The sequence below is a fragment of the Hippocampus comes genome, unplaced genomic scaffold (genome assembly GCF_001891065.2).
Source record: "Hippocampus comes isolate QL1 unplaced genomic scaffold, H_comes_QL1_v1.1 scaffold31, whole genome shotgun sequence".
NCBI lineage: Eukaryota > Metazoa > Chordata > Actinopteri > Syngnathiformes > Syngnathidae > Hippocampus > Hippocampus comes.
The window spans coordinates 104,363-115,244 of record NW_017806069.1 but is presented as its reverse complement, the minus strand read 5'-3'; the positions used below and the strand labels follow the sequence as shown (position 1 = coordinate 115,244).

Sequence of the window (10,882 nt, the reverse complement as noted above, 5' to 3'; positions counted from 1 at the left end):
GCGCTCCAGAGACTTTGTCTGGTGTGCGCATATGGACACACACACACACACACACACACACACACACACACACACACACACACACACACACACGACACCACGCTACCATTAATTCTCTGTGCGACCTCGCAGGGGCGTCCTGGGGAAGCAAGGCTACCAGTGTCAAGGTGAGTGTTTCTCCAGGGCCGATCTCGATTCAAACATGAATAAAATGGCGAAAAACACAAACATCGTGAAAGACGTGCCACCGAACACCCGTTCATCGCCGCCGTGCGCTCTCGGCAGCCAATAGTTACGCGACGACCACAAAGAAGAAGTCTCCGCGAGGCATCGCCGACGACATATCATGTTGTTGTTTTTCCGGCAGTGTGCACGTGCGTTGTCCACAAGCGCTGCCACGAGCTCATCATCACCAAGTGTGCCGGCATGAAGAAGCAGGAAGACACCCCGGAGGAGGTCAGCAGTCCGCATATTTGCTCAAGACGCGTGGCAGCATTTTGAGCCCTCTCTTCCTGTGCCCCCCCGCGCAGGTGGGCTCGCAGCGCTTCAGCGTCAACATGCCGCACAAGTTCAGCATCCACAACTACAAGGTGCCCACCTTCTGCGACCACTGCGGCTCGCTGCTGTGGGGCCTCCTGAGGCAGGGCCTGCAATGCAAAGGTGAGTTTGGGCGGCGCTCGGAAAGGTCGGCCGTTGATGACATCATCACAATTTGCGGCTGCTATTTCCCCGATTTGCAGTGTGTAAGATGAACGTGCACAGGCGCTGTGAGAAAAACGTGGCCCCCAACTGCGGCGTGGACGCCCGAGGCATCGCCAAGGTCCTGTCCGACCTGGGAGTCACGCCCGACAAGATCTCCAACACGGCGCAGCGTCGCAGGAAGGTACGACGACCGCAAAGTGAAGACAATTCATCGTCGGGGCGAAACCTTGAGGAATATAAACATACTGTTGACTTTGGGGAAAATATTTCTGATGTTTTTGGTTTGTATCGAGACTGACAGCGCATGTTTCTGCAGTTGACGCCCGGGCAGGACCCTCCGCAATCTCCTCCGGAGCTCTCGCAGACGGAGAACAGCTTCAGCCAGCCGGCTGTCCCCACCTCGCCGTCGCAGCAGGGTAAAGATGCATCGGCTTCATCGCTGGGGAACGGCAAAGGCGCTTGATTTCGAAAGATGACGACTCGAGAAACATTCGCTCAAGACAAACATCAAACACCCTTTCGGCAAAGACGCTCCATTTAGAAACACTTGACAAATATAGAAATCACTTGACGATGGGCGCAATCATCAAAGAGGCTTCATTTAAAAAAGAAAAAAAAAAACGATTTTTTATTTTGTATTGTACAAGCAAGTAACGCGGCTTGGCAATCGACGTGAACAAATGTTGCGGCTTCTTTTGGAAGAAGTGTGAGTGGCCCACCGGAGAGCCAACCTGAGGAATTCTAACGCGCCGCCCACCGCCATTTGCTCGTCGCGGTTAGTCATCAGCGCCTCACACTTTTCCCTCGCTCAAGTTGACTTGTTTTATTGTCCAAAGTGCCGATGCCGCTCAAGGCGACTTTTTCAACCGTTTCATTCGTTTTGCCGCCGCATGTTCTCCATTCGGAATTGAGGGTGACGCTTTCCCAAAAGTGATTGCGACCGCCCTGCCAAACGTGTGCCCCGTTCGCCCGCAGACTTGGCGGAGTTGGATCGGCTGCAGGACACGCTGTCGCTGGACCAGCAGGGACCCCAGCACTCCTCGTCGTGCTCGTCGTCCTCCTCCTCCGCCACCTCCACCACCTCGTTGTCCACCGCGTCGTCGACGGGCGGCCGCGAGAACGGACAGAGCCAACGGAGGACCCTCAAGGACTTCAACTTGATCAAAGTTCTCGGCAAAGGCAGCTTCGGCAAGGTCGGTTTGATTTTTCACGTTTTCGTGCCAAAACCCGACCCGTCGGGTTCTAAACGACGCTCGACAACGCTTCATCTTAAAACCAAACTTGGGTCTCGTTGTCGAGGGTGATCTGACCCGTTTGTGTCCCGGTTTCAGGTGATGCTGGCCGAGCTGAAGGGGACGGAGGAGGTTTACGCCGTCAAGGTCCTGAAGAAGGACGTGATCCTGCAGGACGACGACGTGGACTGCACCATGACGGAGAAGCGCATCCTGGCTCTGGCCCGCCGGCACCCCTACCTCACTCAGCTCTACTGCTGCTTCCAGACCCGAGTAGGAAACGCTTGACTCATGAAAACATCAGACGGTCTTCGAAAGGGGTTGTCAATCAGAAACCTCAAACGCAATCTCAAACCACGTGACTCATCTAGAAGCTTTTTAAATTTTTTTTTTCCCCCCGACCGTCATTACGAGACCTTGCCTAAGTACTGTTCAGTTGCTCGCATGTCATTTGTGTTCGGCAGGACCGCTTGTTCTTCGTCATGGAGTACGTGAATGGCGGCGACCTGATGTTCCAGATTCAACGCTCACGCAAGTTTGATGAGCCGCGCTCGCGCTTCTACGCCGCCGAAGTCACGTCGGCGCTCATGTTCCTGCACCGCAACGGCGTCATCTACAGGTAACGCCACATTGCAGATTTATCGACGGGTTTATTATTTTGCCCGTCGTCCGTCTGTCTTGGAAATTTCTGCCCCGTCGCAAAACAATGCGGGCTCATCGGCAGGGACCTGAAGCTGGACAACATCCTGCTGGACGCCGAGGGCCACTGCAAGCTGGCCGACTTTGGCATGTGCAAAGAGGGCATCATGAACGGCGTGACCACCACCACCTTCTGCGGCACGCCTGACTACATCGCCCCCGAGGTGAGCGCGGGCCACACCCACAAATCGGACCATTGGCCATGAAACGCGAAAATGCCGGCACCCGGTGGTAGTCCGTTTTGGTTGAAAGGTGTCTTTTTTTGGGGGGGCGCCGGGCTTCAGATCCTGCAGGAGCTGGAGTACGGCGCCTCGGTGGACTGGTGGGCGCTGGGGGTCCTGATGTACGAGATGATGGCGGGCCAGCCGCCGTTTGAGGCCGATAACGAGGACGACCTGTTCGAGTCCATCCTGCACGACGACGTCCTCTACCCCGTGTGGCTGAGCAAGGAGGCCGTGTCCATCCTGCGAGCGGTACGCGACACGACCTTGCTTGGGGAGTTCACATTTCCGTCGAGATCGGCAAAATGTGTTCCTGCACTCACTGGTCACCTCATTAGGGACACCTGCTCAGTGATCATGTCTCGACACAAGTATCATTCTCTCTACACTGGTATTGATAATTGTTTTTCAGATTTCGTTTTTTTTTTTTTTGTAATTTTCGAAATAATTGTGTACATCATTTTTTTTTTTTTTTTTTTTGCAAAATTCTATTTTTTAATCATTACATTTTTTTCATTTTAACATTTTTTACATTTCAATGATTGTGATTTTTTTAAAAAACGTTTTAAAATAGACATTGTCCTTTTTTTTCATTCTCCTTTTAATTTGCATTTTTTTCTTCAATTCAGTCTGCCACTTCCAGTGTTGCCAAAATTTGGATCGACTCCACCACTTCCAACTGCACAGGTGTCCCTAATAATGTGTCTGTTGCTGTCTTTTCACTGGCAACGACAACCAAACGTTTCATTCATATTTCCACCCACTCAAACCCACAAAAAGTGCTCTTGATGCCATTTAGCAGTGTTAGGATTCACAAAAAAAAAAAAAAGTCAGTCAGAGGTTCCGAACACTAACAACGTGATCATAGAGCCGCAAATTGCTGTTGCCGTACTTGACGGGCGGCGGGACAAAAGCGCCGCGCGCTTTCAGCGGCCGGGAACCGGCGGCCCTCGGCTGACCCGTCTCATTAGACGCCTCTTTGCGCCATCATTGCCGCAAATGTGGCGATTAACGCCGGCCCGTTGTGTCCCCGTCATTTACCAGATGGAAGAGATAAAGAGCAGGACACTCCTCCCGGGAAATTGATGGAATGCGTTGAAGTGCCGCGCGTGTCGAGAAAAACATCACCGATGGCGCTGGCGACTGACTGAACTGCCACAGCCACGTCATGTCAAGTGCGGGATGTTGCAAACAGATTTGAATGAACCTTATCGGCGACTATCAAACGAGTCGGTCTACCTCGCATGTTCACATTTGGGCATTTGCACATTCACAGATTCGCAAATTCAATATTTTCAACTTATCCCCCTTTTTGTTTTTTTTTTTTTGTCTCACTGTCAGTCACCTCTGTTGACCAATGCAAGTTGGCTTTTTTTCTTTTAGTGGTTTCAGGCTATTTCATTGCCAAAGTTTGATGCTTCTCCACGAAACGTGACAGGAATACAGGAGATTTTCTTCTGATTCAACTTTGTGTGTGTGTGTGTGTGTGTGTGTGTGTGTGTGTGTGTGTGTGTGTGTGTGTGTGTGTGTGTGTGTGTGTGTGTGTGTGTGTGTAGTTCATGACCAAGAACCCGGCCAAGCGTCTGGGCTGCGTGGTGAGCCAAGGCTGCGAGGAGGCCATCAAGACGCACCCCTTCTTCCGCGAGATCGACTGGCTGCTGCTGGAGCAGAGGAAAGTGCGGCCCCCCTTCAAGCCACGCATTGTAAGCAGAACCCACCACTCAAAACTGCAAAGCTCCCAGAACCCCCGGCACGCCGCGCCATGTTCACTCGGCGAAGAATGACAATTCAGGCAGTAAAACGACGACCCCTGGTGGTGGCTCTGGAAGCCTTCAGTGGCATGCAATGAGTGACAGTGTTCAGATGGTGGCGCTGTCGTATTAGAATTAGTTCGAGGCAAGGTGTGCGTGGGCCAGGGGAATGTACCTCGGTGCGGTCAAGTGTGCGCGTGCGTGGCCCTTCTGTACACAATAAGGCGGCCCATCTTCAGTTTGGATTTAAATTGTCATTGTTTTTAATCGTGTAATCCGATCCAAATATTTTACTTTTTGTGGCATTTTTTAAAAAAATGATTCCTTCCGCAGAAAACCAAGCGCGACGTGAACAACTTTGACCAGGACTTCACCAAGGAGGACCCCGTGCTCACGCCCACCGACGAGGCCATCATCCGGCAGATCAACCAGGAGGAGTTCAAGGACTTTTCCTACTGCGCCCCAGAGGAGACGCACACCTAACACACTCACACACGCACACACAAAATCACACAATCACACGCACACACTCGCACTCTTTTTGACGCTATTGTGACTTTACACGCGTTGTCGTCGTCGTTCTTGTCGTCGCCTGGATTTTAGGATGAACATGGAACATCCGCTCCAATCCACTTTGACACACGTGAAGTGAAACCGGAAAGTATTCAAAATGCTTTTTGCTTTTCCCACAATTTGTTATGTGACATAAATGAAAATGCCGGGAAAAAAGTTTTTGAGACTTGACGTTAAAATGTTTTGGGGAACCGTACCCCGTTATTGGTGGGAACCCACACTTGTTTGTTTTTTAACCTGATCCCTCGCCTATTACTACAACTTTTTTTTAAAGGCAGTTAGAAGGGAGTGTCAAATATTTGCAATCTGCGGTTTCCCTGAGTCCATTTAAGATAACATATGTGGAAAAAATTAAGAGCTCTGAATACTTTCCGGATCCACCGTACACACACTCACACACGGCTTCTTCCTCTCAGCAGACCGCCTGTGTGTGTGTGTGTGTATGTGTGTATATATAGATATGTGTCGATATCTATATATAGATATATAAATCCATATATTAGCCTGTGTCGCGTGGCTGCATTGTGTCGCTGTCGTTGGCAAGCTTGTGGCGCATGGACAAGCACCCCCCCTGTTGTCTTTTAACGGCCCTCGTTATGGACCAGTTCGGGCCCTGAATCTCCCCCGTTTTGTGCAATATATCCCCCCCATCATATCTCTCTATACTCTATATTTTATGGCTTTTTTAAAAAAAAAAAAAAAAACATCGTTCTCAATTGGTATGAATGACGCTCTTGTCCATCCAATGAATGTGCAGCTTACTCACAGGCTATTGAACTAATTACGACGAGCCGGCGTTTTGTCCCGAATGTACATTTTGGCTCGTGCGCTTGCGTTTTCCAACGGTTACCAGCAGTGTTTGCCCTTCAACCCCCCCCCCCCTTGCAGCCAAACCGCTTGCTTTACTTTTTCTTTAATTTTTTCTTTCTTTTTTTTTTTTTTTTTTTGTAATTCTAATTATTATTGTAAAGTGTATTATCCGAATGACATGTTTGTGTATATCACTCTCAACTATACTATTGTAGGTCTGTTACAGCCTGAGTCTGTTACAGCCACACACACACACACACACACACACACACACACACACACACCTGTGTGGGTGCGAAAGAGGGGGACATCTGTCTAGCCATTCACACAGCATCCAGCTAGTTCTTAAAAAAATGCCGCACATAATGCGCATGCCAGAAATCGTACAGTGTACACATTTACACACAAACATAAATACACATGGACCATTGTTGCGTGCACTGTAATGGGGGGGGGGGGTAGATGTGTGTGTGTGTGCGTGTGTGAGTGCGTGCGTGTAGTGAAGCTTCGCGCAATCCAGGGATTAGCCTGAACCCGGTCACACTATCTTACTCTGTGCCAAAAAAAAAAAAAAAAGAAAAGAAAAAACTGAACTGAAAACAAACCAATGTAGTGCGATGGCATTCAGGCCCTGTCGTCTGTCTGCTGTCCGTCTGTCTGCTCTGACTCCAATAAAATGAAAAAAGAAAAAAAAGCAAAGCACCCTTGCCGGTGACAGCGCTCCTCCCGCGTCCTTCCTTCCTTCCTCTTTTTTCACGCTTGTGAGGCGGTGGCCGATGCGTGCAGAGGGGAGGGTAGGGGAGGTGGGATGCTCTTTCTCCCCTCAATGACCTTTGAACTGCAGTTCCGCTCTCATCACCGCTGTCTAATTGATGACGGACGACCGAGACGGCCGACGCTCAGCGCGATGAGAGTCGACAAGGAGAGGAGAAGGTAAATTGACTTTTATATTCAATGGCTTTTTATAAATTGCATTGTTTTGGCTGTTTGTCCAGACTCGTAATGATGAATTGACAAAGTTTATAAAAGCAGTCTAGAATTACTGTTAGGAGAGAATTAACTGAATTCAACGTTTTGGCTCCTAATTGAGTTCTAAATTTGAAGGAAACTTGCATGCGTCTTTTCTCCCCAAGCATTGACTTGAGGGGGTTTCGGTCGGCTTCAAAAGCCTAAATGCTCTCACGAAAAAATCATGAACTCTTACTTACGGAGCACTTGAAAAACAACCACAGCGGCATACAAAGTGCTGTACATAAGGTCCAACATTAAACATAAAAAGAAATGGATAAAATAAAATAGAAGCATCCCCGTGACTACTATGATGGCTTGCTTGGGAAGTGAAAAAAAAAATCTAAACTATTATTGGAGGGAATTTTGAACGGTTCCAAATGGCAAACGGTATTGGCGCAAAAACTTTCGGTTTCTGCCAGGTAGCAAAAAAAAAAATCAAGAAAAGCCAACTAGAACATCTGAATTTTATTTGGGGTGGGAGAGGATATTTTAAAACGTGGCAGGTGTGTGCTGCTCCTGTTGAATGTGAGTTGCAATGTAATTGATGAATCCTGAACACAACACATCCCCAGCTATGAGAGGGTGTGCACACTTCTGCAATCCCACTATGTTAATGTTTACTTGCTCACTGTGAGGGTGGACAAGGTTTTGTAATATTGATTTAACTTGCCGATATTTTAGTTATTTAGAATAGGGGTGTGTTGACTTTTTCTATCCACCGTATGTGACTTCATCCCACCTCTGGCTGTGCCGCATGCAGTGCATGCCAGCTCATGACATGGCAGCATTTCTCTCTGGCAGGGCGATCAGTCGCGAGGCCGCCAGGAAGCGGCGGCGAGTGGAGTCGGAGGTCTTTGGCGATTTGTGCCGCTTGCTGCCGCTGCGAGCGTCCGTCAGGGATCACCTGGACAAGCCGTCCGTCATCCGCTTGGCACTCTGCTACATCCGACTCAAAGCGCTGCTGCAAGGTGATGCGCCGCATAGCTTCGGCTTTGGGAAATTTCTTTTAAGAAATGTTCATATTTAAATATATCCATGTGGGTATTTTTTTATTGTATTTTTTTTTACTTCAAGATTGTTATTGAAATTATCTTGAATCATTGCATGATGTATATCGACTCATACAGCACAATAATAAGAAGAACATGCCGTTCCTATTTACTCACAAATACTGACGTCGTCTAATCGAATTTTGGGGAAAGTGGGTGATGTTTTGCTTCATCGCTGCATCGCAATCCACAGACGAGATGTACGTGTCAAAGATTTTCACGGGAGGACCTGACGTCCGTCTGGATGTGAAAGACGCGACGGAGGCCGCAGAGGAGTCGGAGGTCTACCTGACGATCCTGGAGGGATTTGTGATGGTGGTGTCTTCCGAGGGGGACATGATGTTTCTGTCTGACAACGTCAGCCGCTACCTTGGCCTCACACAGGTATACTCACATCCAGTTCAAGTCTATCTGATCAGACGCCATGCCAGACACTGCAGGTGTGCCCCAGGGCTTCCTCCCGGGTCCCCGGAACTTATCATCTATCTCCTCTCCATCGACCTCATTTCCTATAAATGAAATGTTCTCGATCACTTGATATTATGCCATTTTATTGCTGTCTTATGTACGTGCTGTGTCCGTGAGCATGTGGTACTACGTATAAAATGTATGATTATTCGTATGCACACACACACACAAAGGTTTCCTATAAATGAAATGTTCTCGATCACTTGATATGCCATTTTATTGCTGTCTTATGTATGTGCCGTGTAAACTGTATGATTATTCGTATGCACACACACACACACACACACACACACACACACACACACACAAAGGTAAAAATGCCTATTGAGGATTTTGTCCCCCCCCCCCCACCTCCCCCCCGAGACTGAGTTGATGGGCCACAACGTTTTTGACTTTATTCACCCGTGTGACCACGAAGAAATCAGAAGTAACCTGCGCCTTTCTGCAGGTTTGTGAGCATGTGTGTGTATGTGTGAGCAGAGTACATGAGTCATTTTTATTTTTTGTTTTTTTTTTTTGAAGAAGAAGCGTTTTGGAGCGATGCAAAGCGGGACTTTGTGGTGAGGATTAAAAGCACCCTAACTTTCCGAGGACGAAGCACCAACCTCAAGTCGGCCACGTGGAAGGTTGGTCATAAATTTGAACATTAAAAAACATTTTTTGCACTAGTATGTCTAATTTATTTTTTTCTTCTCTGTCTTTGTATTTTGCTAAAATCATAAAAATGCCTTTTGGGGTTTTTTGCCCCCCCCCCCCACCTCCCCCCCGAGACTGAGTTGATGGGCCACAACGTTTTTGACTTTATTCACCCGTGTGACCACGAAGAAATCAGAAGTAACCTGCGCCTTTCTGCAGGTTTGTGAGCATATGTGTGTATGTGTGAGCCGAGTACATGAGTCATTTTTGTTTTTTGGTTTTTTTTTGAAGAAGAAGCGTTTTGGAGCGATGCAAAGCGGGACTTTGTGGTGAGGATTAAAAGCACCCTAACTTTCCGAGGACGAAGCACCAACCTCAAGTCGGCCACGTGGAAGGTTGGTCATAAATTTGAACATTAAAAAACATTTTTTGCACTAGTATGTCTAATTTATTTTTTTCTTCTCTGTCTTTGTATTTTGCTAAAATCATATTTTCGTTATTTCATTTGCACATTTACATTTTTCACAGCCTTATTAATTTATTTTTTTTACAATTCTACTAATTTTTTAAATGATTTTTCTTCATGAGCATTTTTTGCAATTCTTTTCTTTTGTCCATTTTGTGCACGTGATGTGTCCATGTTGCTTTGCGATGGCACTGTAGGTGCTGCAGTGCCAAGGCCGAGCGAGGGCCTGCGCCGGCCCCTCCCCGTCCTCCTGCCTGCTGCTCACCTGTCGACCTCTGCCCTTGTCTCACACGCTCCTCTGCGCTCGCACCTTCGGCAGCCAGCACAACTCTGTCTTTGTATTTTGCTAAAATCATATTTTCGTTATTTCATTTGCACATTTACATTTTTCACCGCCTTATTTATTTATTTATTTTTACAATTCTACTAATTTTTTAAATAATTTTTCTTCATGAGCATGTTTTGCAAATCTTTTCTTTTGTACATTTTGTGCACGTGATGTGTCCATGTTCTTTTGCGATGGCACTGTAGGTGCTGCAGTGCCAAGGCCGAGCGAGGGCCTGCGCCAGCCCCTCCCCGTCCTCCTGCCTGCTGCTCACCTGTCGACCTCTGCCCTTGTCTCACACGCTCCTCTGCGCTCGCACCTTCGGCAGCCAGCACAACATGGACATGAGGTTCACGCAGTGCGACCACAGGTGAGCCCAAACACTCTCGCCAAGGTCACATCACACATTTTCCAACAAGTGTTGGCGAGATTTTGTGATGGTCCGATGAAACCAAGGTTGAATTTTTCAAAGTGGAGGGAATTCTGAACAGTTCATCATAGCAGGCAATGTGGATCTGGGGCCTGAGACCAAGTGGACGGAATTATGAGCAGGGGTGTGTGCACGCGTGTGTGTGTGGGTGTGGGTGTGTGAAGAGTGTCGTCAATTTTAGGGTACACCCCCCGCGAGCTGGTGGGCCGCTCCATATACGAGCTTTGTCACACGCTGGACACAATCTGTTTGACCAAATATCACATCAACTGTGAGTAGAGAAGGTGAAGCAGCATGTGACTCATCCAAGGCTTTTTAAAAAAAAAATTTAAACTGTTGTTGGTGTTTTCCAGTGTACTCCAAAAGCCAGTCGGTCAGCGGTCACTACAGGATGCTTGTGAGGGGCGGCGGGTACGTGTGGGTGGAGAGCCACAGTGCCGTGGTACCAGCGGCCCGAGGGTCCAAGTCAAGGAACAGGGCCTCGCAGCCCCTCTTGATCCTCTCCCTCA

At 48.2% G+C, this 10,882-nt stretch overlaps 2 protein-coding genes and 1 long non-coding RNA gene across 4 annotated transcripts in view; 2 read left to right on the top strand and 1 right to left on the bottom strand.

Annotated features, from left to right (window-relative positions):
- Positions 1-6,564, top strand: part of prkcea (protein kinase C, epsilon a) — an 18,539-nt gene extending 11,975 nt beyond the window's left edge. The window contains exons 4-15 of one of the 2 annotated variants that reach the window (XM_019893745.1): positions 133-167; positions 368-456; positions 531-660; positions 741-883; positions 1,019-1,118; positions 1,678-1,895; positions 2,034-2,207; positions 2,399-2,553; positions 2,659-2,797; positions 2,918-3,106; positions 4,411-4,557; positions 4,939-6,564. In XM_019893745.1, coding sequence (XP_019749304.1) covers positions 133-167; positions 368-456; positions 531-660; positions 741-883; positions 1,019-1,118; positions 1,678-1,895; positions 2,034-2,207; positions 2,399-2,553; positions 2,659-2,797; positions 2,918-3,106; positions 4,411-4,557; positions 4,939-5,088 — 1,669 coding nt within the window. In that variant the 3' untranslated portion in view covers positions 5,089-6,564. The remainder of the gene's footprint in view (positions 1-132; positions 168-367; positions 457-530; positions 661-740; positions 884-1,018; positions 1,119-1,677; positions 1,896-2,033; positions 2,208-2,398; positions 2,554-2,658; positions 2,798-2,917; positions 3,107-4,410; positions 4,558-4,938) is intronic. The other variant, XM_019893743.1, reaches the window with a different exon arrangement.
- Positions 3,664-4,163, bottom strand: LOC109530178 (uncharacterized). The gene is made up of 2 exons (XR_002170975.1): positions 4,094-4,163; positions 3,664-4,006 (listed from the first exon to the last, which is right to left on the bottom strand). It is a non-coding gene; the product is annotated as an uncharacterized LOC109530178 (long non-coding RNA).
- A 206-nt stretch (positions 6,565-6,770) lies between the features above and the next one.
- Positions 6,771-10,878, top strand: LOC109530160 (endothelial PAS domain-containing protein 1; the record flags this gene model as incomplete). The annotated part of the gene is made up of 9 exons (XM_019893727.1): positions 6,771-6,921; positions 7,801-7,967; positions 8,242-8,432; positions 8,880-8,964; positions 9,039-9,142; positions 9,816-9,956; positions 10,150-10,313; positions 10,538-10,644; positions 10,727-10,878. Coding segments are annotated over exons 1-9 (1,236 nt in total), but the record flags the coding sequence as incomplete, so codon positions are not given.
- Positions 10,879-10,882: the final 4 nt, after the last annotated feature.